The following is a 26,738-nucleotide window of genomic DNA, read 5'->3' on the forward strand; positions in this document are numbered from 1 at the left end:
TGGTGTGTACGCATATCAGACCATCAGGCCATTTCAGTGGTGAACCGATGGAACATTCTCATTGGTTTGGAACGACCATGTGTACGCGGCCTAAAGCGCCCCTTCCCATTGAAATTAATGGGAAGCGTCTGCAAAGCGCCTCAACAGTGGTGATTTGTTGGCGCTTTTAACCCTTTATTCAGCCACTAGCTGGAGGTTAAAAGCGACCCGCTAGCACCCAAAAAATGCTGTTAAAGCTGCATTTTACCAGCGTTTCTTGGGCGCAGGCAGTGTGAAAAGGCTTGTAGCTTGAGGTAAGCTGTCAGTTTTGCCCTGCTGCGAAGGGGAAATGTGACACTTGATTTATGTTTCCACACTGCAGCACTAAGTAGTGCATTGCGTCGCGGTGCGCTGAAATTTGGTGCCAACCAGTGCTCAGTAGAAAAGTGCAGCACTGCACAACACATCACACCAACATTTTGTTGTGAACAAGGCACACTGGTCTGAAGCCCCATACACACTATCAGTTTTCCTGCTGGTTTTCTCTTCAGGTTTACCAAAACCATGTAGTGCAAGGGCCTGCCTGATTGCATACAAATTGAAACTCTTGAGGTTTGACCTCATATTAGATGGTTTTGGTAAACCTGAAGAGAAAACCTGCAGGAAAACTGAGGCCCCGTACACACGACAGAGGAACTCGACGTGCTTGGCACGTCGAGTTCCTCGTCGAGTTTTGGGATGAAGCCGCCGAGGAGCTCGGCGGGCCGGCTTCTCCCATAGAAGAGCGAGGACAACGAGAAAATAGAGAACATGTTCTCTATTTTCTCGTCGAGTTCCTCGGCGGCTCCATCGAGCCAAAACTGTACAGACGACAGAGATTCTCGGCAGAATCCGGGTTTTGACCGAGTTTCTCGGCGAATTCTGCCGAGAATCTCTGTCGTGTGTACGAGGCCTGATAGTGTGTATGGGGCTTGACACTAATATATTGTTTGGAAACAACTTGGTATCAGATGGAACTCCACTTTAAATGGATTACAGCATACCTCCAACAAATGTTTTTTTTTAGTCCAGTAAATGTCATATCTGAGAGATGCAGAAAGAGTTCTAGCAGTTCACTATTTTTTTTTCATACACACAAAGACAGATTTAGAACCTCCTTTTCTCCTTCCAAAAGTATGCTAAGCTGATTTTTTTTTTTTTTCTAATTTAGGATAGAGGGAAAATCTGCAACAGGGGCACAAACAACACCAAAAATCACACAGGTCTTCTAGCCTTCCCCTACTCGACTAAAGAAAAGCATTTTTATTTCTGCTTGCATTGCTAATAGAGAGATCCCCCTACTTCCTGTCTGGTAAAAACAAAAGTAGTCAGTAGGACAGAAAGTGAGGGTAAATCTCTAAAGCCAGCCATAAATGGATCAAATCTTAGCCGGTTCAGCAGGGACAGGCCAAGATTCAATCCATGTATGGGAGGGCTGGTTGTACAGAAGTCGATCCATCGATTAACTTCAGTACAATCAGCCTGGCAAATTTTTGGCATGCGATTACTGCCATCAGCTATAGCCGCTATAATCATTGTGTTCTGCCGGCAGGGAAGGCTCCTTATTCACCTCTGCCGGCGATACACAATAACGTGCAGGAAAGATTGAGGAATCTCTCCTGCACATTATTGTGTTGATAATTGAGATGTTGATAGAGGTATCAACACAGACCGGTGGTTGCAGGAAAGAAGATCAAATCATCATCATCGCCTAACAATAAATAGCAGTAAAAAACCTGCAAAATCAGCATCACCACAATAGAACATAAATTCTTCAGCCTCCTGGCTATCATAACACTGCCTATTGTGGGCTGCACAGGCTCTTGCCTAGTTCCACAAAATTACTTAAAACCTCTCTCAGGCACAGGCATTGTCAGATAGTCTCCCCTTGAGGCCATAACACACTCTTCCAGTGTATGTTCACACACTGCCCGTGCAGTGACTTGTGTCCAGGGAAGGAGCCCTGGACCACAGGTGGCATTTTGCCTAAAAAGGCTTTTTCTCTTTCACTGATGTGCATTGATGGGCACTGATGAGGTGACACTTTTGGACATTGATTAGGTGAGGATGAGGAGGCACTATTATGCCGCACAGATGGGCACTGATAGGCATTGATAGGTGGCACTGATAGGTGTCACTGATGGGCTCTGATGGTCTCTGATAGTAGGTGGGCACAAATAGGCAGCGCTGATGGGCGGCACTGATGGGCATTAATGTGCGGGACTGATGGGCAGCACTGATGAGCAGGCACTGATGGGCACTAAAAGGCAGCACTGACTAGCACCAGTAATGGGCATTGATTTATGTCACTGATGGACACTGATTTTTGTCACTGATGGGCACAGATTTTTGTCACTAACGGGCACTGATGGGTACTGATTGGTGGCACTCATAGGCACTGATTGTTGGCACTGCTGAGGCTTTACTGTAATCAGGGCACTAATGATTAGTGCCCTGATTACCTGCCCTGTTCTCCCCTGCGAGGAGATGCTGCTGATCGGCTCTCTTTGCCACACACTCTGTCAGTGTGAGTCAAAAGAAAGACGATTCCTGTCACGTCTACGTTTACACGTGACTCGCTGTGATTGGACACATCCAATCACATGGTTAAAGAGCCCCGTCAGTGGCTCTTTACAGAGATCAGGGTTGTGCTGTGTCCTAGCAACACGCCGCGGCCGTGATTGTGGCGCTGCTTGTCCCCACAGGCGCACAAGAGCGGACATTGGAGCGCGTTGTCATATGGCGTCCACCCAGAACGAGAGCCTCACCAGCCCTCCTTCATTTCATTTGGTGAGCAGAAAGTGGTTAATGGATGCCATCTTAATCAATGCGAATCAGACTGCAATGTTAACTCAAAGTCACAAGCAGGTCCCAAGGACAGACAAAGCACATTACTTTGGGATTGCAGCAGTGTAAACCGAGCCTTACAGTCCCACAGCGGGCTCCCCTACGGTGGTGGAACAACAGGGCCCAGTCCCAAGTGCAACTTTTATGACCCTGGTAATTCTGCCACTACTTCTGATCCTCCTATCGAGCAGCTATTGCTACTCCCTTATGGGGTATCATGGAGTACCATTTTCCCCAGAAACAAGTATTTTAGCCCGTCTGTCACTGTATTTGTCCAGCCCAGCTAGACTTGAAACGATTTTCTAAAATTTGAGAAGGGATCTACTTTGAAAAGAAAGTCCACTCGAAAGTGAAACTTTGGAGGGGTAACTTGTATACTCTAAAGCCTCGTACACACAAATGGATTATCCGACGGTAATTGTGTGAAGACAGGCTGTTGTGGTAAAAATCCGACCATTTGTATGCTCCATCAGACAATTGTCAGATTTTCCACGGACAAATGTGGGATAGCATGCTTTAAAATTGTCCGCCAACAAATGCGTGTGGTCGGATTATCCGATCGTGTGTACACAAGTCCTTCGGACAAAACTCCAAAGTAGAAACACGCTGTTCAGAAGCAATGCTCACCATAACACAACATTAGCAGAAGTTGCCCAAAGGGTGTCCCTAAAGAGCTGAAAAAACACATAGTTTTGTGTTTGTTGGCCGACAGTTCTTTGCCATTTGTATGGAAGACAAGTTCAGGGCCAACGCCCTTCGGACAAAAGTCCTACGCTTTGTCCGATGAAAATCCAATTGTGTGTACGAGGCTTAAAGTGGATGTAAACCCACTCTCATCCTTTCTAAACTACTGCCATAGTGCTGATCTATAAGGATATACATGCCTCCTGCATGTATCCTCACCTCTCAAATGTCTCCCCTCTGTCTGTTTTAAGAACTGAAAAACTGCGGATTCTGTGGGTGGATCTGTTGTCTGGAGCTTGGTGGGTGGAGTCGTGCTGTCAGTATACTCCCCGCCCACCTCTACACTCCCCTTACACTAAATTCTGCTATGATCACTAACATCCAGTCAAAATCCAGAAAAGTAACCACATGACTTTAGAAAAGAAGTGGGCGTGGGAATTGAAAACGAATGCCTTTCTCCAAGCTAGTGCATGAGATATGTAAATAACCCGTCACTCACAGCAAGGGGCGGAACGGACCAAGGTTTTTTTCTGTAAGTCCGTTTTTATTTCACTGAACAATAAAAGAGGATTGCTGAGAGCTGGATTAACTCGGGGTGGCAAGACTGGGCACAGATGATAGGAAATCTTATACTTACTGTACATCGTGACATCAAAAAAATAAATAAATCGGGTTTACAATCACTTTAACAGTGATATCTGCTCCGACAAATTCTGACTTTGTTCCTGCCAGTCTGGTGTTGTGGTGATTCCTGCTCACCTGTTGTGTGTTCTAGCTCCTCCTGTCCCATTCCCTATGCAAGTGTGAACCCAAATGTAAAAGCAACCTAAATCACTGATATGCATTATGGGATCTAAGCATCCAATGTACATGAATTAAAGTGATATTCCAAGTCTTTAATTATGCACAGCCTTTAAAGGAACTTGTTTTGATGTCTACAGGTAACCTCTACTAGTCAAGGCAAAATACCCACACCAACCAACTTGACAGGTAACATTTTAATATGATTTAAGTAATTATTAAATATAAGTCTTGAAATTTAATGAAATGTGTTTTTTTACTAGAAAAGAACACCTCAATAAAATAACAGCTAAAGGATTATTAGCAGCCTGTCAGTGCCAATGACTGATGCCTCGTACACACGATCAGGTTTCCCGGCTGACTTTTTACCACCGGGAAACCCGAGGGGAAAGCCGAGAACCAGCTCGGCAGCTTTTTCCCCCTACACACGGCCGGTTTTCCTGGTAGGAAAACTGCCATGAGAGCTTTGGCCGGGAAAACCGGTCGTGTGTATGCTACACCGCAGTTTTTCCCATAGGAAAATTGTTCTAACTTTTCCCGCCGGAATTTCCTGAGGTGCTGTATGCTGCACACCTCCTAACCATGTGCATTGGTCCCTACTGTTGGGCAGTCTAGTGAAGACACCTTTCTTGTTAAAGCCTGACCTGATGTGGCCCTGGTAGACCAGTAGAGGTAGTGAGGGGATTTCTCTCTAAAAAACATGCAGGCACTTCTTAAATTGGACATTTACAGCAAATAGCTCATAAAAAGTTTCTGAATCTGGAGAAATAAGACTTCTAGACCTTAGAAATAGGATTGATTACCAAAAATGGTCCCATATTGTTGATGGCAGACATTAATGCTAGTGCATTTACTTTTTTAAAGACACGCAGCATTGCATTTCTTTTGACCAGAATGTTCTCACGTTGCATCCGTTATTCTCATAGAAAGTGAAATTGTTGCTGGTGATATTCAAACAGACGTGTCAAGCCAGCCACTACTCTTCACAGAGAAAGAAGGAGGCTCTGTGGAAGTAAAGGAAGTCCCGAAACAAATTTGGATGGATTTTTCTGACTTTTGCAAATGTTTTCAGTGAGTATTATTATTATTATTATTATTATTTTGCTGATGTCAGCCTTACTCACAAATCTATAATATATGTAAATCTGATAAAACTATGGTTAGCGGTTGTTTTTTTCACCCGCTAAAAAGATTGTTCTGAATAAAAAAAAAAAGAAGTAGCTTTAGGTGAATTTAATGTCAAATGTAATATTTCTCAAATTTTTCTTTCTTTGTCACGCTGGACATTTTACTAAGTTCTTTTCTCCTGGCAGCAGAGTTTTGGCACATAAAAACTGTAATGCCTTGTACACACGATCGGTTTGTCTGATGAAAACGGTCCAATGGACCTTTTTCATCGGACGAACCGATCGTGTGTGGGCCCACCGTTTTTTTCCCCATCAGTGATAAAAATAGAACCTTTTTTTAAAATTTTCCGATGGTTAAAAAAACGATAGAAAAAAACTATCGTCTGTGGGGAAATCCATCGGTCAAAAATCCACGCATGCTCAGAATCAAGTTGACGCATGCTTGGAAGCATTGAACTTAATTTTTCTCAGCACGTCGTTGTGTTTTACATCACCACGTTGGACACGATCGGATTTTTAACTGATGGTGTGTAGACAAGACTGGTGAAAGTCAGCTTCATGGGATATCTGATGAAAAAAATCCATCGGTCTGTTTTCATCAGATGAACCGTTCGTGTGTACAGGGCATTACACATGTAGGAAATTCAAGAGCTTGGGCGTTAATTCATTTTATTGGCCAGAATAATAATTTCTGACCACTGAAATGATTTAACGCGTAAGCGCTAAACACGCCTAGTGCTTAGGTGCATTTGGGAGTGTTTACACACGTTTTGGCACTTCATGTTTTTTTTCTGTCTCTAAACGCCCCTGCTTCTAAACTCCTCTAAATGCCTATGTGTGCATGGACACATTAAGCTAACATGCAGGGGCCTTTAGAGGCAGGAAAAAAAACACCAAACACCCATAGGAGCAGCAAAATAAAAATCACGGCATAGGGTATTCCATGTACCTAGCCTGAGGTGTCGTGGAAGGGAAGTAGAGAGAGTGAGAGGTCTTGGGAATTGAGATGTTTATGAACCTGTGAAAAGGTGATCTGTTGTGTCAGGGAGAGGTCTTCTGATGTTACTGGAAGTGAGGTGACATGTCAGGTTGTGCTGGTGGAGTGTGGTACAGGCTCAGTGGTACCTGCTCGTTATTGCTGCATCTATTGGGAGAAGTTACAGGGCAGACAGATATGAGGTGTGCGCAATAAAGAAGAGGAACGGAGAGGAAGGGTTAACTGTGCGTATAAAGTGTGCTCCCTTCTATGTTAGAGTGCCACCTTAACAATGATTTCACAAGACAGCGACAGGTATTAGGGCGCTTCAGTAAGCTCCCACTTGGGCGTGTTTTTAGTTAAATACTTTTAATTTTAAACTGATATGTTATGTTCTTTGATATACAACTTATAGTAAAGTAACTGTTCTGCCTCATTCACTCAGGTGAGTGTGTACATTTCTGCTCCATCTGTTGAGCTCTGTAAAGAGGCTTTTTTTTCCCAGTAAGTGCTAAGAAGACACTGGAAAACATGTAAACAGGAGCCTAAGGGCGAATTCACACTATAGCGCAGAGCCGCCAGAGTGATTCACAGCTCTGACAGCTCTGTGTTCCAGCCGCGGTAGGAGGCACTGTGGTGCACGATTCAGCGCATAACACAGCTCTCTCTTTTTATTTTTTTTAACTATTTGAAATATACAAAATGTACACTTAGGCCCAGATTCTCGTTGAATGGAGTAAATTTGGGCGTGCGTAACGTATCTCATTTACGTTACGCCGCTGCAAGTTTTTCATGCAAGTGCTTTATTCACAAAGCACTTGCGTGTAAAGTTGCAGAGGCGTAGCGTAAATCACCCGGCGCAAGCCCGTCTAATTCAAATTAGGCGGGTAGGGGGCATGTAGCATTTAAATTAAGCGCGTTCCCGGGGGGCGTGGCCAAGAGCGGCATGTGAGCGGACGTGTCTCACAGAGCTCCCGGATAGAACACTGCAGTGATCCTTCTCCCGGCCGTTACACTGCTCGTTTTCGGCACCGGACACCACCCAGCTGAGCCACAGCACCCGCCGCACGTATCGATCTGTCCATCGGCCCGACATACGGCATGATGACCCGCAAACAGCAGAAAGGAGATGAGCTCCCGGACCTGCAAAATGGCGCCGCGGCGGCCTGGAAGACACGTGCAGACAAGAAGGATGCTGGTAAGATCCCCCCCAAGACACCTAAAGCCCTAGCAAAGGAGGCCCCAAAAGATATGGTGTATTATGCACAGAAAATGAACAACATGGCAGACCGCCCCTCGGACGAGGAGTTGGATGCCACGCCAGACATTTTTCAAGCACTGTCACAGGGGGCCCAGGCCTCGCAGCAGGCCCCAACCAGGAATACACTGGAGGTGAATACAGGGGAGATAGAGGAGGAGGAGGGCGCAGAACAGCCCACGCTGGCACAGATCCTGAAAGCTGTGAATAAATGCACAGCCTCGGTGCAGACTCTGCAACAGCACTTTGGGGGATTAAAGGAGGAGGTTGGACTGATCCGCCATGATTTTCAGAAAATCAGAGAGCGCACCACAGCGGTGGAGAGTCGGGTCAGCGAGGTGGAAGATAGAATGGGCCCCCTCATTAGGGAATTGCAGGTCACGGCCAGGATGGCGACGGCTAACGAGAACCGCAATGAGGACATTGAGAACCGTCTGAGGAGGAGCAACGTCCGCATAGTAGGCCTCCCTGAAAAGACGGAGGGCCGGGACCCCACTGCTTTTGTTGAGGCATGGCTGCAGGAAGTTTTTGGCAAAGACGCCTTTACGTCCTTCTACTCAGTAGAGAGGGCGCATAGAGTGCCTCCTAGGCCTCTCCCTCCTGGCAACCCGCCACGTACCATGCTGGCCAAACTCCTTAACTATAAGGACAAGGAAATCATCCTGCGGATGGCCAGAGAACGGCGTAACATTCAATTTAATGGAGTGAGGGTGTCTTTCTACCCCGACTTCTCTGCGGATGTGCAGAGGCGCAGGGCTAAATTTGGAGAAGTGAAAAGAAGATTACAACGCCTGCGTGCTAACTATGCGATGCTGTATCCGGCCAAGCTTCGAATCATCGCGGGCGGCAGAGCCCAGTTCTTTGAGTCGGCAGCCGAGGCCTCATCGTGGCTGGATATGAATGAACACCTGATCCGCCAAGCCGGGGATCCGGCGGCGGATGCGGACTGAGGCACCCTGATTTGATGGACGGCGGAGCTGGCTGGTAAGCTGGTTCATATTTTCTGTTTTTGGCTGGTTACTTGCCAAAGGCTGGCGCTTGTTACTCAGCCTTTTCCTCTATATGATCTCTGGTCCGGGAGAACAATATATGCATGGTTCTTTTTATGCTATTCAGGAACTGAGCGAACTGTTTATTCAATATTATTGTCCCTAGACTTACCTGGTTCTATATGCGACCTGGAACACAGGTGGAGCGCCCGCAGAGGCGCAAGGTCGGCACCACTGACTGCCCGTTGCGTCAGTGGTATGATCAGGGCACAAGTTTTGCCCAGCAACTGATTGTTGCACAGTTTAAGTTTGTTTTTGTTTTTTTATCGGTGCTACTGACTTCTCTCCATTACCATTCTTTGAATGCTGCTACCTATCTCGCACACACAGAAGGACTGCTGCTCCACTCCCCCACTCACTGTTTTGGGAACGAAATAGGCGGAAGGACTTGGCCTGCCACTCTGGGATGGGGTGTGGTGATATTTCTTAAACTGAGAACCCGGGTATTGCCATTATTTTTTCTTTTTTCATTTTTACTGTTACTCCTTTTTTGTAATCGCTCTGCCTATCTATTTTTGAACACCAGGTATAGTGCCTACTACTCTACTGTAATGCAATGCAATGTGATGCCACTGGACAGGCTTGGTGGTGGGGGCGGCTGTCCGGGAGGGAGGAGGTACAATATGTTATGTGATGCCAGTCCAATTGCACAATGTTGTCGGGAATTGATGTAATTTCATGGAATGTCAGGGGACTGGGTGATCCGCTTAAGCGAACCATGGTGTCTACCTCCCTCAGGAAGCACTTTCCGGCTATATGTGTGTTGCAGGAGACTCATCTGACTCCTGATACCATATCATGGCTGGGATTTGCTTGGGCAGGCTGGACTTATCACTCCACCCACACCTCCTACTCAAGGGGTGTGAGTGTGCTGATACATAGATCCCTGGATTTTCAGTGCATAAACTCTAAGGTAGACCAGGAGGGGAGGTATGTGTTTTTGCTCTGCAGGGTATACCAACTAACGCTCATACTGGCTGCGGTATACGTCCCTCCTCCGTTTAGTCCCCAGGTATTGCGGGACCTCTTGTCCTTTCAGCTGTCCAACCCAGGGACCCCCTTAGTGGCAGTAGGGGATTTTAACGGGATCCTGGACCCACTTTTGGATAGACACCCTGTCCTGGTGGGACCCTCTGGGGGGACAAGACCGGCTCTGGCCAAATTCATGGAGGAGGTGGGCTGGGTGGACCCCTGGAGACGGAAAAACCCACTAGAAAAACAATTCTCCTGCTTCTCCAAGACACATATGTCTCTGTCCAGGATAGATTTATGTCTGTGTTCGGCCCCGGCAATTCAGTATATTGAGGAGGTACAGTACCTTCCCCGGTGCGTCTCGGATCATTCTCCTGTCCGACTTTCATTGAGGGTTAGACCTCTTGCAACACTTCCCAGAGCACCGTGGAAGCTTAATGCCTTCTGGCTCAACCTTTTCCCCTCTCATGAAAAAATTGAGAGGGAAATAGTGGCATACTGGCAGAGACACGTGGAGCATCCTGGAACGGACACTGCTTGGGATGCTTTTAAAGCCTTTCTGAGAGGTATTTTTATTTCTGAGGTAAATGCGATTAAACATAACACTAATGCGCAAAGGGAACAAGTAGCACAGATGGTGAAGCGTTTGGAGGCAGAGTACATAGCTAATTCGGGGGAAGGCTCTCGGGAGGCATGGATAGCTGCTCAGGACGCACTGACCAGGTTGGACGCATCTAAGGCTGACAGGAAACGCTTTTTCTCAAAGATGGCGTTTTATGAGGAAGGGGAGCAGACAGGCAAACTATTAGCTAAAATAGTACAATCACAACAGACGTCCCCGTCCATAGGTGCGCTTAGGACAGAGGGAGGTAGCATGGTAAATACTCCTGATTCAGTGATGAGGGAACTGGTTAGATTTTATGCTGATCTGTACGAATCAAAGCAAACACATACTGGAGAGGAGACTCGGGATTATCTGCAGGGGATAGTGCTACCGTGTTTGACGGAGTCCCAGGCGGAGTCCCTTGAGACTCCCATTACTATTGAGGAGATGATAGAGGCCACTAACTCTTTTCCCAACACCAAGGCCCCAGGAGATGATGGCATACCGATTGAGGTGTACAAGCAGTATGGGGGTGTTGTGCTCCCGAGACTGCTTCACACCCTGAACGCGGCCAGGGAGGGAGGACGGCTCCCGGATTCCATGAGGCAGGCCAGTATAGTTCTGCTACTCAAGCCTGGAAAGGATCCATTGGATCCTGGATCCTATAGACCAATTTCGCTTCTCCAAAGCGATATAAAAATATTAGCTAAGGTACTGGCGATAAGACTAAACAAAGTGATCTCGACGATTATACACACGGATCAGTCGGGTTTTATACCAGAGAGGTCCACGGCTATCAACCTCAGGAGGTTATTTGTTAATATGCAATCTACGGCGGACAATGTGGGGGATAGAGCAATGCTGTCGTTGGATGCCCACAAAGCCTTCGACAGCATTGAGTGGCAGTACCTGTGGGCGACGTTGTCCAGATTTGGATTTGGGCCGGTATTTCAGTCTTGGGTGAGGCTTCTGTATGACTCCCCCCTGGCGGTAATTAGGGAAGAAGGCAGAGTGTCCTCTCCCTTCCCGCTACATAGGGGGACTCGACAGGGGTGCCCCCTGTCACCCTTGCTGTTCGCGGTTGCCATAGAACCGCTGGCGGCTCTGGTACGCTCCAACCCCCAAATTATGGGATTTAAGTACGGACTGACGCACGAGAAAATAATGCTTTACGCGGATGACACCATGCTATTGCTAGGAGATACGGCGGGCTCTCTTCGGGAGGCGATGGCGGTAGTTCAGACATTCGGCTCATTTTCGGGTTTATTGATCAATTGGACTAAGTCCGCAATTATGCTACTAGACTCGTCGAACCCGCAGGATAGCACGTTGCAGAACATCCCAGTGGCAACTAGATTTAAATATTTGGGTGTATGGGTTACCCCCCAGCCGCTCGAGTACATTACGTTAAACCTAGTCCCCTTAGTAGACAGGATTAGAGATAAAGTTAAAATATGGTCGAAATTTAAAATGTCCCTGGTGGGCAGAGTGAACCTCACAAAAATGGTGTTTATGCCCCAACTATTGTATATCCTACATAACACCCCCATGGTTGTTCCCCTAAAGATTTTCAGAATCATTAACTCCCTGTTCCGGGCATTCCTCTGGCTTAATAAACCCCCCAGAATTAAATTGGAACAATTGCAAAAACCTAAGGAGGCGGGAGGGCTAGCTCTCCCTAATCCATGGGTGTACTACTTGGCAGCTCAATTACAACACATAGCTCGAGCTATGAGTAAGGGACAGGGGGACCCGGTGGCAGATATAGTTACCCACATGACCGGCGTGGACACTCTAGTGTCTAGTCTGGAGTCGTTACAATGCGCTAAGTCAAATAAACTCTTCCCTACATACGCCCTAATGCAGAAAATTTGGAATAAGGCACGACAACTACAGGATATAGAGGGTTTCACAGGACACAGCCCAATTTGGAACAACCGCTATTATGAGGAATTGATGTCTCTGACATGTAGTGAACACTGGAGGAGATATGGAATTACACACTTGGTGCATATTTTTTCTGGGGGTTCACTGCTCTCATTTGCGGAGCTCCGGGAGAGGTATGGTCTTCCCCAGACGATGCACTTCCAGTACTTACAGTTGAAGCATGCCATTAGGGCCCAGGCGGGAAGTAACCCCTGGATATTGTCCCCTGCCCCGATCTTTCACTTCATGGTTGGGATAACTAGCTTTAAGGGCTTTATTTCAGATTCATATGCAATGTTACTAGCAGCACTTCTGCCGGGTCTCCCTGAAAAGGTGGTGACCTCGTGGGAGAGAGACGTGGGTGTTTTTGAGGAGGAACAGTGGGAGGAGGCATTGCTAGCCATACAGGGAGCCTCGCTCAATGTAGCACAACGGCTGTCCCAACTGTTCATCGTCTTACGAGTTCATTTCACTCCGGCCAGACTGTATAGGATGGGGCTGGTAGAGAATGATAACTGTCCTAGATGTGCAAGGGACCATGGTGACCTTATTCATTTGTTGTGGCGATGTCCCAAGCTGCACATGTATTGGGCGGGGGTTCTCAAAACTCTTAACGAGGTGTTCGGGATTCAGATGCCGCAGACCCCCAAAGTATGTGTCTTGGGTATAATAGAGGACCTCCCACTGGAAGATAACCCAAAAAAAGCTGTTGGTAGAGCCCTGTTCCAGGCCCGTAAACTTATCCTTAGACACTGGAAGGACGCAGAGCCACCAAGGCTGGGGGAGTGGATAGCCCAGATGGGACTCACTCTCCGAGCTGAGAAATATATCTACCAGCGCAGGAAACGGGGGGGTAGGTTTGAGTTGCTGTGGGCCCCATGGTTAAATTCCCCGGGATTGGCCCCTCTTGAGCTGGTACTGGACAGGCTGCTCATGTAAAAGGCCGAGGGTGAAAAACTCGAGACTGGATCATTGGTGTACTATGGAAGGAGGAGGGGGAAAGGGACAGGGGAGTGGACCCAGTAATACACTGGAGGGGGATACGGAGTGTAAGAGCATGTCAGTACTCTTAAAGAGTGTATTAATGTATAATGCAAGGATTAGATGGGAGGAGAACGTAGCATTTCAGAAGTTCTTTCTTTTGTTGATTTATTTTTGATGTTTTATATTATTTCATTACCCTGAACGGTATAACATGGATGTATATAACCAAAAAAAAAAAAAAAAAAGCTATGTAACAGACAAGATGTATGTACCCATGTATTTTTGTCATATTTGTCAATAAACATCCTTTTTGAGAAAAAAAAAAAAAATTAAGCGCGTTCCCGCGCCGAACGTACTGCCCATGCGCCGCCCGTAAAATATCCCAGGGTGCATTGCTCCAAATGACGTCGCAAGGACATCATTGGTTTCGACGTGAGCGTAAATGGCGTCCAGCCCCATTCACGGATGACTTGCGCAAACGACGTAAATTTTTTAATTTCGACGCGGGAACGACGCCCATACTTAACATTCATTGCGCCTCATATACCCAGGGGCAACTTTACGCCGGGACAAGCCTAACGTAAACGTTGTAACTTTACTGCGTCGGCCACGCGTAGGTTCGTGAATTTGCGTATCTAGCTAATTTGCATACTCGACGGGGAAAGCGACGGAGGCGACACCTAGCGGACAAAAAAAAATTGCATTTAAGATCCGACGGCGTAAGAGCCTTACGCCTGTCTGATCTAATGGATATCTATGCGTAACTGATTCTAAGAATCAGTCGCATATATACGATGGCCCAGATTAGGACTTACGACAGCATACTTAATTTACCGCAGCATAATGTGCTGCGTTGCCTTACATTGCAATGCGATTTAGCATGGTGCCCTGCAATAAAATGCAGCATGGCTGCATTTTAGCACAGCACGCTGCAGCGCAGCACTATGCTGCAATGTAGTGTGCATGGGACACATGGGAAACAGTTGTTTCCAGTGTGTCCCTGCGGTAAAATGCCTGTCACTGCAAATAGCATGAATTAGCCCTAAAACTCTTTCGGCTAGCTGAAAATTAGACTACAGACAATGCATATTCAATAATTAATTAAAACCTGATACTCCTTTCAAACTGGGGCAGTTTTCAGGTGCTTTAACGCTTTCACCTCTTCTAATCGCCTGAAAAACGCCTCTCATTGATTCCAGTGTGCCTTTTTACATTGGGGCAGTACGCTTGCAGGACGTTGATTGATTGATTTTTGAGCTTAGTTAAGGCGCCAAATACCCACTGGAGAGTGAGCGTCTAAGCGCCGCTGGTAACATGTTACCCTGAATCAATCCACGGTTTGGAAGGAAGAAGAGAGAAAAGAGAGGGTGAAGGAGGGGGAAGTGTATCCAGCCCTTAGAGGAGCAAGGGAAAGAGCCGTGAAGCATAAGAGAAAGAAAATAGAAAAGAAAGAGAAGGGAATCAGAAAGGAGGGTACTTGACATCATGGATGTCTGAATAGTCAGGGCCGTTCCGGGTTCATGGTCATTAGAGTGGGAAGTGGGCCCTTCGATGGAAGGGCGGAGTATGAGAAAAAAAAAATTATCCGTAAGCCTGGACGAACAGCTCCGTCTTCAATTTTTTTTCTGAAGAGGAGCAGGTTGGGTGCCCTCCCCCTCCAGGGAGAGGGCATTCCACAGAATTACACCCCTACTCTGAAGTCGTTTGCCTCCCATGGAGGAGAGTTTAGATGGAATAACTGTGGCTAAGTGTTGGGTCTTGGATCTTAATGAGCGTGTGAGTTCGTAGTGCACCGCCAGACTGTGTAAATACTTTGGACCCTGTCCCCAGTATGCACGGAAGAAAATACAGAGAATTTTAAAAATCACTCTCTGCTCAATAGGGAGCCAATGAAGTGATCTCCTAGCCATGCTAATGTGATCTTGTCTCGCTAGACCGAGTACAAAGCGAGCAGTGTGGTTCTGCACCACCTGAAGCTTGTGAGTCCATTTCTGCGGGACACCCAGCAGGAATACGTTTGCCCCGTCTAACCTGGAATGGATAAAAGCCTGGGCAAGTAAGGATCTGTTATTTTGCGTGAATAGATGTTTCACTTTTCTGAGGAGCCTTAGATGATAATTGGCCTTCCGCAGGATGTTTCTAAAGTGGGGCACGAACGAGAGTGTGTCATCAATTATTATGACTCCTAGATTTTTTACCTGCTTGGCTGGAGTGGGTGTGGGTCCGAAAGATGGAGGCCATGAAGCCAGCAGTAGGGCGCTATTAGGACCGATTAATAGAACTTCGGTTTTGGCTGCGTTCAATCCAAGCTTGTTACCAGCCATCCAGTCCTGTATTTCTACCAGGCATTTCGCCAACTGAACAGGCTGCTGAGGTCCTCTTGCTGAATCAACCAGAATTTGTGTGTCATCAGCATAGAGCTGGTACTCCAGGTTGTTGTTCTGGATGATATCAGCAAGAGGACGGACATAGCAATTAAAGAGGAGTGGCGATAGGGCACTCCCCTGTAGGACTCCGCATGTAAGAGGTCTTGGGGTAGACCGATGTGTTCCCATCTTGACATATTGTGTTCTCTCATGGAGAAACAAGCTTATCCAGCTCAGGACCACCCCGTCAAGACCGAAGAGATTTTTTAGTCTGTCCAACAGTATATCATAGTCGACAGTGTCGAATGCCGCAGAGAGGTCTAGCAGGATGAGAGCTGCCGACCCCCCTGCGTCACGGATTGTCAGTAGTCTTTCTCGCATTGCCAGCACAGATATCTCAGTTCCTCTTCCTGGACGAAAACCCTGAAACCCCGACTGGGACGTTCTGAAAAGTCCTGCAACCAGCATCTTTGGGGCGGTTCGGGAGTGCTGTATTTAGCGCTCCCAAAATGCCCTGCCTATTGGAATGAATGGCCTGTGTTTCCAAATGCCTGAAAAGCTCTTCAGAAGTGCCACAACATGGGAATTTTAACCCCTTCTTTGGGGTTAAAAAAGTGCCCCGCTAGTGACCAAAAAGCACAATTTAAATAGCACAAAAGCCCCGCTAAAACAAACACTGATTTAGCACTAATACAGTCACTGTCATTTATTTATTTATTTATTTATTTATTTATTTTTTAGTCTATACTAATGTAATTTAAAAAATAAGAGAGCATAGAGGCATCCACTGCTGACCACTTCTCTTTCTCTTGAAAATGCTCTTGAAAATGTCCTGTCTATCATTAGATTATCGGATAATGTGGCTTCAATATGTTCAGTTACTGGCCTGGTCTATCAAGTATAAAGATGTGGAATATAGACTTTTCTCAAACTTTATTTTACAGCATGCTTGTTCCTGCTGTGCTTAGAAGTTTGTCAGTCAAACACAGCTAAGCTACTATAATTTCTTATAGAAGGATGTCAGTAGTGGCAGCCCAAATTTTTTTTTCCATAACAGACGTACTTTAGGAAATCAAACTCTTGCTATTTAATTCCCCGAGTTATTTCTGGAACTCCTGAGCTGTAAGACTTAAAAGAGAAGTGTAGAACTAAAGAAAAAAAACATACATACTCACTTCTATAGCTGCAGCATCTATAGCTGTCCGCTCTAAGCCTAAGAACTGAGCGATCACATTGCAGCTTATCGCTCAGTTCTCAGTCTGCTTTGAGGAGAGAATGGTGACTGCCAGTCAGTGCTCTCTGCTTTGCCCCTCCAGTGCTCACTGGTATGTTGAGCTGGAGAGGGGGCAGAAGTAGCTGCTCTGGCTCTCAGCAGTGCACTGGGAGGCTAAGCAAGCTGTTGACCAGGCATCTGGGTGGATCCCAACATTATTGTCAGGACCATCCAGAGCCTGGAGCGGCTCTGTGACATCAGCTAACAGGGGGCTTTAGCCCTCTGTTGCCTAATACTGGGTCACAAGAGCACAAAACCAAGTGTGTTCCTGTAACCCAGACCTAAAAAAGCTTTGGCCATATTTCTCTTTTAAGCAACAGTAAGGTAAAGGAAGCTATTTAGGGGAATTTTTTTTTACCTTTACAACCTCTTTAAGCTTTGGCAATAAAACCTGAAAGCTGATTGGTTTCTACGCAGAAGTAAGCCTGCTTTTGCACTCGTCACTTTAGTAAATAAACCCGACTGTCACAGGTCTGAATGTTGCAGGGAACACAGGAGCATATTACTTGACCTCAATTCATAATTAACCACTTGAGATCCGCGCTATAGACGAAAGACGTCCACAGCGCGGCTCTCAAGTGCCGGGTGGACGTCCCTGGATGTCCTGTTGTTGTCATTCCCCATGCGTGCCGCTGGGGGCGCGCAGCGGGGAAACAACTTGCCCGGCGCATCGCTGGAAAGCCGGTGCGTTTGCCTGGCGGCCGCGATGTCCGCCGGGTACCCTGCGATCGGCGGTGACAGCAGGGACGTGGAGCTCTGTGTGTAAACACAGAGCTCCATGTCCTGTCAGGGAGAGAGGAGACCGATCTGTGTCCCCTGTACATAGGGACACAGCATCGGTCACCTCCCCCAGTCAGTCCCCTCCACACACACAGTTAGAACACACCCAGGATACACATTTAACCCCTTCCTCAACCAATAGTGTTAACCCCTTCACTGACAGTCACATTTATACAGTAATTAGTGCATTTTTATAGCACTGCTCGCTGTATAAATGTGAATGGTCCCAAAATTGTGTCAAAAGTGTCCGATACGTCCGCCGCAATATCGCAGGCCTGACAAAAAAAAATCGCAGATCGCCGCTATTACTAGTAAAAAAAAAAAAAATCATAAATCTATGCCCTATTTTGTAGGCGCTATAACTTTTGCGCAAACCAATCAATATACGCTTATTGCAAATTTTTTTTAACAAAAATATGTAGAAGAATATGTATCGGCCTAAACCGAGAGAAATATATATATATATTTTTTTTTAAATGGGATATTATTATAACAAAAAGTAAAAAATATTGTGTTTTTTTTTCAAAATTTTCTGTCTTTTTTTGTTTATACCACAAAAAATAAAAATTGAAGAGATGATCAAATACCACCAAAAGAAAGCTCTATTTGTGGGGAAAAAATGATACAAATCTAATGGGTACAGTGTTGTATGACCGCAAAATTTTCATTCAAAATACGTCAGCGCTGAAAGCTGAAAATTGGTCTGGGCACGAAGGGGGTTTAAGTGCCCAGTATTGAAGTGGTTAACATACTTTTAGTTGGCCTTACAGATACTTTTTTCCAGACACTTTTGTCACACTTTAGCTTTAATCTGAGCTGAACAAAACAAATACAATCTAAAAATTGATTGGTTGTTATAAGAAATATTTTAATCGTTTATAAATCAACACCCTAAAGAAAAATATAACACATTACATATCTGCTAGTTTTGATGGCAGCATATACTTATGAAATTCTGTTAATTTGTATGTCATTGGTGCAACTAAAGTATTAAAGCATCGTGAGAAAAAAATGTGCTACCTGAATATGAAAAGACATAACGCCATACTTCACCTCTTTTTGAAGAGCGCTAACAGTGTGAAATAATAATCTGTTTAATTAAGCAATGAAAGTACTTTGGTTTTATTTCTTATTTCATGTTCAAGTTTTTTCATCTTACACAAAAAAAAAAGTAAAAATAATTGACCTTGAATGTTACCTACCCTCAGGCTCTATGGAAATAATACATGTCAAATTAAAGTATTTTATATATAAATGGTAACTAGAACAAAGTATTAATCTTCTGACAAAATTCACAGTCAGAAAATCAATGCTACATTGTGGTATCTATTTTAGGGTCTTCGTCAACTCCCAAGCTTAGGTATAGCATATGCTGCAATAAACAAAAACTGCTTTTGAAGAATCAATGCAACTCTAATTCAAGTTAATGGTACTTAATAATACTGTATAGTCAATCTGAAAGACCTCTCAAGGAAGAGTTGAATTACTATTATTATTTTATTAAAGAAAACTAAGGTCCGGTTTTCACTGGTGCATGGTGGCATTGGTCAATAAAGTAACTGTATTATAAAATACACTATATTGTCAAATGTATTGGGAGTATTTAGTTGGCATCCCAGTCTTAATCCGTAGGGTTCAATATTGAGTTGGCCCACCCTTTTTGCAGCTATAACAGCTTCAACTCTTCTGGGAAGGATGTCCACAAGTTTTAGGAGTGTAGCCCTGTACACACGGGCAATAATCTTGTCAGGAAAAAAAATGTTGTGTTCCCTGATGAGATTCTTGGCAAGAATCTCTTGCCGCCCGAGTGTATAGACTCTCCTTTCAAAAGAACTACGGTTCTCTTGAAAGGCAAGAATGCGGTGACGTCATTGCATACGACGAGCATGCGCTCATCACATTCGATGCCGTCGCCGCCATCTTGCTGCACCCTACCTACCTATGCCTAGGAAGCTACCGCGCATGCGTCAAAGTCATTTTGAGTATGCGCAGGTTTCCACGGCGACAGGTAAGTATACACACTCACGGGTTTCTCAGCAGGAAAACTGCCGAGAATCTCACGACGAGAAAAATAGAGAACACATTCTCTATTTTTCTCGTCTAGATTCTGGGCAGTTTTCTTGTCGAGAAACCTTATAAGCCTCGTACGCACGTTTGGTATACAAAAGTCCAAAGTACAAACACACATGCTCGTAATCAATGCTCACCAAACACCACATTAACAAAAGGTGCCCAAAGGGTGGCGCTCAAGAAAAAACACATAGGCCCGGATTCACAGAGCTGGGCGCATAGTAATGCCGGCGTAGCGTATCGAATATAGCGCAGAGTGGTGAGCACTGTATTCACAAAGCACTTGCTCCCAACGTTGTGCCGGCGTAACGTAAATTCCTCGGCATAAGCCGGCCTAATTCAAAGTAGGTGGAAGTGGGCGTGATCCATTTAAATGAAGCGTGACCCCATGCAAATGATGGGCCGAACGAACGGCGCATGCGCCGTCCCGTGGACGCATCCCAGTGCGCATGCTCAGAATCACGTCTAAAATACTCCATAAGATACGTTGAATCACTGCCTACGACGTGACGTAACCTACGCCCAGCCCTATTCACGTACGACTACGTAAACGACGGCTGTTCCCTGGTCCATACCTTAACATGACTTAAACCTGCTTTATGAGGCTTAACTTTACGCCGGACGTACGTACGCCAGGCACCATGCGCAAGTACGTTTGTGAATCGGCGTATCTCCCTCATTTGCATATTCAATGGATGCGCCCCTTGCGGCCAGTGTAAATATGCGCCCACGATACGACAACGTAGGAAACATACGTCGGTCGTATGAAGCCTAATTTCAGGCGTATCTAGTTCTATGGGCAGGGCGCATTTACACTTACGCGGCATATCTCGAGATACGTCGACGTAAGTTCTACATGAATCCGGGCCTTTGTATGTCTAGTACGTCACTACGTTCGTGTTTGTTGGCCAACAATTGTGTGCAGTTTTTGTATGCAAGACAAAATCCAGGCACACGCCCTTTGGACAAAAGCCAGATGCTTTGTCTGCGTAAAATCTGATCGTGTGTACGAGGCTCAAGTCCGAGACCAATTCAATGCCTTTAGCTGTTGGGTTTCTAGTGTTTCTAGCATGTCCTTGTACCTTTAAGGAAAATGGGCTGCCTCCAAGCATACCTGCCCTTAATTTATCCATATGCTCCTGAATGGAGGCTCTCAAAAACGAAAGGACCGCACTACACAGAGATGTTAAAACCTCTGTTTTTAATGCAAATTGTGTCATTTGATTTTTCTGATTGCTAGCTGAAAAGTATGCTAGGAAATACATTTTGTATTGTATGCATTGTGGGGATCAATTGCAATAACTCAGACCTTATTTCACAATGATTTAAAAAATATATACAGTTTTAATTGAATACTTTACCTAGCATGTAACAATATTAAGTCAGCCAGCTCAGCGTGTTTTATACTACTTGAAAGTAAAAAGTAAAATTAAGCTTTGTGATTCTTGACTTTGGGAACTACTTCTTTTTTTTCTCTTTCCTTTTTAGTTTTTTCTTTTTTTATACATGCAAGAATATATCAAGTTGTTCTTTTAGATAAAGCAATTTGCAGATTGAGGCAATGCTAAAGTTTTAGGTCTTCCTATCTATAGCTTCAAGAGGAAGTCATGTAATTGGCACTTCTAAGTATTAAAACGTTTATATTTATTCATGTGCAGATTCTGTCAGTATACTGATTAATAAACTTGAAAGAGTCCCAGTTCTGTCATTGCTTCCAAGGTGTAAAGTATTGTGTGCAACATTAGCAGCCTTTGTATGAGACAAGCTGAATTAAATAGTCAGAGGTAATTTTACTTGACCTTACAGAGTTTTCTAGTATTGAAGATGTTTTTTTTCTGTACTTGATTTACAGGATGTTATATATCTTCCACAAGCCAAATACATACCCATATACATTCCAGAAATCTGATTTCAAGGTAAATATGTATATTATTGATAGACATGTGCATTTCTGAAGACTATAGAAATGTGCAAGCTATACGATTATAATTCATATGTAATGTAAACTAAAAAAAAGTACAGTTCTAAGGCTTCAGAAGTCCTGTGGTTGGTGACATTGTATGCTCTTGTTGGTCAGGATTTAAAGGGTCACTAAAGGAAAAAAAAAATTGCTGAAATTACTGTTTACATGGTATAGAGACATAAGAGTTAACTGATTCCTTTTAAAAATGATTACAAATAGATAAAAATCAATCATATAATGTGCCTGCAGGTTAGTTTCACTTTTAAACTGGTTTCATGTTCCTGTGAACTAGAGAGACACACAGAACAAAAACAAACAAATCCAGGGCAGTGTTTTGTTTTTAAAATGAATCTGATTGGTTCTGTTAAGTTTTAGACACACAGTAATGACAGCTTAGACCACAGTGGAAAGCTCCCAGTACTGTGGTTATAAGGAAACAGACAACCAGGAAGTGTGGAGATCAGAGCAGTTTTACAGCAACATCAAAGCAAAAACGAGCAATGAGGACATGAAACCAGTACTGCAGTAAGGTAAAGGAAGCTATTTAGCTAAAAAAAAAAAATTCCTTTAGTGATCCTTTAAGGCCCATCAGGCTCAGCTGGGACTACAAGAACATGGCACCCAACCCACACAAGATCAGCAGACTAAACCTAAAATATTGAAAGATGAAAATAAACTTCAGCTGAGCTCTCCACCCATTGAATGACCCCACAATGCGTTTTGCCAATGTAGGGCTTTAGCCTCGTACACACGCTCAGTTTTCTCAGCAAGAACCAGCAAGAAAACTGCTGGCAGAGCTTTCTTGCTGGTTCTTGCCGAGAAAACCGAGCGTGTGTACGAGGCTTAAGCCCTACACTAGCAAAACGCATTGTGGGGTTATTCAATGGGTGGAGAGCTCAGCTGAAGTTAATTTTCATCTTTCACCATTTTAGGTTTAGTCTGCTGATCTTGTGTGGGTTGGGTGCCATGTTCGAATAAACCGTCCGTGTGTACGAGGCTTTCAGGTTTCTCATCTGGAAATCTGCCCAGAATCTCGACGAGAAAAATAGAGATCCTGCTCTTTATTTTCTCATCAAGATTCTTGTCGGCCTGTTTTCCGACGAAAAACCAGAGCGTCTGTATACTTACCTGTCGCCGCGGAAACCCACGCATGCTCGAAATGACTTTGACGCATGCGAGGTAGCTACCACGGCATAGGTAGGGTGAAGCAAGATGTCGACGACGGCATCGAATATAACAAGCGCATGATTGTCGTACGCGATAAAGTCACTGCTTTCTTGCCTTATAAGAGAACCACGGTTCTTTTGAAAGGAGACTCTGTACACTCGGGCGACAAGAGATTCTTGCCAAGCATCTCGTCAGGAAAAACAACGTTTTTTTTTTCTGACGAGATTCTGGCCCGTGTGTACGAGGCTTAAATCATAGATGCCTCTATGATTAGGCCCTGCAAGTCTAATTCTCATCATCTTTAACAATCTTAGTTTTCTATGTGTGGCCGGGCACCATTTTCCTGTAGTCCCTATAAGGTGTTATCTTTGTTTTAAACAAGAAGACTATGGTTGATAGAGACAATGGCCCAGATTCTCGTACGAGTTATGCCGGCGTATCTCCAGATACGCTGTCGTAACTCTGAGTTTGAGGTGTCGTATCTATGCGCCTGATTCTTAGAATCAGTTACGCATAGATTTGTATTAGATCCGACCGGCGTAAGTCTCCTACGCCGTCGTATCTTAACTGCATATTTGCGCTGGCCGCTAGGGGCATGTACGCTGATTTACGCCTAGAAATATGTAAATCAGCTAGATACGCCAATTCACGAACGTACGCCCGGCCGACGCAGTACAGATACGCCGTTTACGTTAGGCTTTTCCCGGCGTAAAGTTACCCCTACTATATGAGGCGCAGATGAGGCGGAGCAATGTTAAGTATGGACGTCGGAACAGCGTAGAATTTTTCACGTTTTACGTAGTTTGCTTAAGTCGTTTGTGAATAGGGCTGTGCGTCATTTACGTTCATGTCGAAAGCATTGGCTTCTTGCGGGTTAATTTGGAGCATGCGCACTGGGATACTTTTTACGGACGGCGCATGCGCCGTTCGTAAAAAGCGTAATTTACGCGGGGTCACATTAAATTTACCGCCGCCGCCGCAACTTTGGTTTGAGAATACAGCACTTGCCTGACAAAGTTGCGGAGGCGTAACGTAAGTAGGATACGTTACGCCCGCACAAAGATACGCGCTTCTGCGTGAATCCGGGCCAATGGGTTTTGTTGATGGAGACAATGGGTCATGAACACGCAGGAAAGAATGACAATGTCACAGCTAACTGAGTAACTGTATCTACAGGCATTTCCTTTTGTAGGGTGGCAACACTTTGTTGGTAGGATCACCATCTAGAATTTAACAGAAAGCAGAAAATATAAAAAAGGACGAAAATTCTTGGCACTACAGGTGCATGTGCAGCCAAATGTTGGTTTAAAGTGATTGTAAACGATCACCTTGTAAAACAAAGCATTCCGTTGAAAATAGAAATGAAAGGCAGAACATATTTGTATAGATATAAAAGAAACATTCTAAATATCTGTTTCCCCTTTTTTATAAGTGATCACATTCCCTTTGTTCTCATCTGCATAAGAGCTGGGGGGAGGAGAAGCAGCAGCACACTGAGCTTCCCAGCGAATGGCTGTGCAGCAGGGGTGTGTCGGGATGGCGAATGGCAGTGCAGTTTTACTAAAGGCCAATAGACTGTTCAATTTTTAAGGACATTTTACCCAGAGGTTAGTAAATCTGGTAAAATTTCACTTTGCAAAGAATACTAAATCATGTTCATGGAAAACTTAAAAAAATATCTTTATTTTGCTTCCACATGATTGGATGATGGAAGTCAGTAGAGCTTCATCTCTTTCACTAAGCACTAGGGAAAATTCCATTGAATTGTGATGTCTACTTGGCATAAGTAAATCAGCCATGGTACGACCACTTCACTTTCATAAATCATATACAATTAATTGACAGATTTATCTATTACATCAGTTCTCTGTATGATACTGAGTGATTTAAAGTCCATATTTGTTTTGTGCCTGCAGTCTGACAGCAAAGACACATTACTAGCACATATCTAGTGCTGTGGGCATTGAGCAAAAATTAGGAGCTCCCCTGTCTTTGCCAGTGCCTGATATCCTGCAGAATCATGCTATACTGTTGTGTAGGGAGAAAGTTGGCAGAACTAGGCAGCACAAAAGCTGGGAAGGATCGAAGCAGCTTAATTCAATTTGAAAAAAGACTATGCACTGAATGGTACAGTCTTTTTTTCATCTTAATTATAACAAAGTTTAACTGAGCTTTGAGTACTGCGACTGCTTAATTGTCATAGACCAGCTCACCCTTGATTTTTCACTGACTTGATTGCGAGTAGGGTGGAACCTCGGTTTAAGAGTAACTTGGTTTGAGAGCGTTTTGATTTACGGGCAACTTTTTTTTTTTAAATTCTGACTCGGTTTGCAAATGTTGACTCGCAAGACGAGCAGTATTCAAGCTAAATAGGCCTGCTGTACCTTATTTGGCCTGAGGTACGGGGGTGCAGGAGCCGAGAAATGCCGAACATTGGCCTGCAGTACCTCATTTGGCCTGAGGTACGGGGCGCAGGAAACAAGCCGGAGTGTTCTCGGGCCTTTTCGGACATTTTCGGTGCTCTCTAGCCGCATTCGTTATTGCATCCCATTGGAGTCAATGCGGAACAAATTATTTTCTTTCCATTGGCTTCAATGGGAAAACTCGCTTTGATATGCGAGTACTTTAGATTACAAGCATACTCCAGGAACGGATTATGCTCGTAATCCGAGGTTCAACTGTACATCAAATAAAAAGTTATGCTTTTACCTTCTTAATTCTGATTTTGCCTGGAGATTAGCTTTAAACCTCAGGGGCCAGATTCACGTAGGAGGGCGTATCTTTGTGCGGGCGTAGCGTATCCTAGATGCGCTATGCCGTCGTAACTTAGAGAGGCGAGTTCACAAAGAACTTGCGCCCTAAGTTACGGCGGCGTATCGTAAATGGGCCGGCGTAAACCCGACTAATTCAAACTAGGCTGGTAGGGGGCGTGTTGTATGGTAATGAATCGTGACCCCACGTAAATGACGCACCTAACGAACGGCGCATGCGCGCGCATGCTCAGTATCAAGTCGAATTTTCTCCCTAACTTATGCCGGCTCAATGTTTTGTCGATGTGAACGTAACCTACGCCCATCCCCATTCACGGACGACTTACGCAAACGACGTAAAATATGACGCTGTTCCGACGTTTCCGACGTCCATACCTAACATGACTTACCCCTGCTTTTTGAGGGGTAAAGTTACGCCGGTCGGACGCCTTAAATAAACAGCGTATTTTAATACACCGGGCACAAGTACGTTCGTGAATCTGCATATCTAGCTCATTTGCATATTCGACGCGGAAATCAACGGAAGCACCACCTAGCGGCCAGCGGAAATATGCACCTAAGATACGACGGCGTAAGAGACTTACGTCAGTCGTATCTTATACAAATTCTGGCGTATCTGATTCTTTGAATCAGGCGCCGAGATACGACGCCTCACATTCAGACTTACGACGGCGTATCTGGAGATACGCCGTCGTAAGTCCTTTGTGAATCCAGGCCCAGATATCTAGGGGCCCATGTTTTATTTTCTGTTGACATGTATAGTGTCATCATTCCAAGATTCATAGACCACTTTAAGGCCCTCGGCAAGAAGATTGTGGATGCCTATATTTTGCCAAAGGATTTGAAATCAATCATTCCACTTTAAATGCTGACCAGTTAATGCTAAAAGAAGTCTCCAAGTACCCCATGATTTTATTGTGGGATCTGCAGCTAATTATTGCAACAGTTGGTGTAAAATTGTTTACACTCTACAGTCAGAAAGAGATTGTACCAATTTAACTGCTTCCTGTCCAGCTTAGGCATATAAATGTCCTGCACGAGAAGCGGTTATACCAGGATCGTTCCTGCTGCTTCTGTCTATTTTGTATTAATCTAAACCTAA

General features: G+C 44.8%; 1 protein-coding gene across 1 annotated transcript in view; it reads left to right on the forward strand.

Moving 5' to 3' along the window:
• The window catches only part of ADGB (androglobin), a 422,664-nt gene that overhangs the window by 222,971 nt on the left and 172,955 nt on the right, over positions 1 to 26,738 (forward strand). The window contains exons 14-16 of the mRNA XM_040350874.1: positions 4,491 to 4,539; positions 5,277 to 5,421; positions 21,588 to 21,651. Of these exons, the coding sequence (XP_040206808.1) occupies positions 4,491 to 4,539; positions 5,277 to 5,421; positions 21,588 to 21,651 (258 nt within the window). The remainder of the gene's footprint in view (positions 1 to 4,490; positions 4,540 to 5,276; positions 5,422 to 21,587; positions 21,652 to 26,738) is intronic.

The sequence above is a fragment of the Rana temporaria genome, chromosome 4 (assembly GCF_905171775.1).
Source record: "Rana temporaria chromosome 4, aRanTem1.1, whole genome shotgun sequence".
Taxonomy (NCBI): Eukaryota; Metazoa; Chordata; class Amphibia; order Anura; family Ranidae; genus Rana; species Rana temporaria.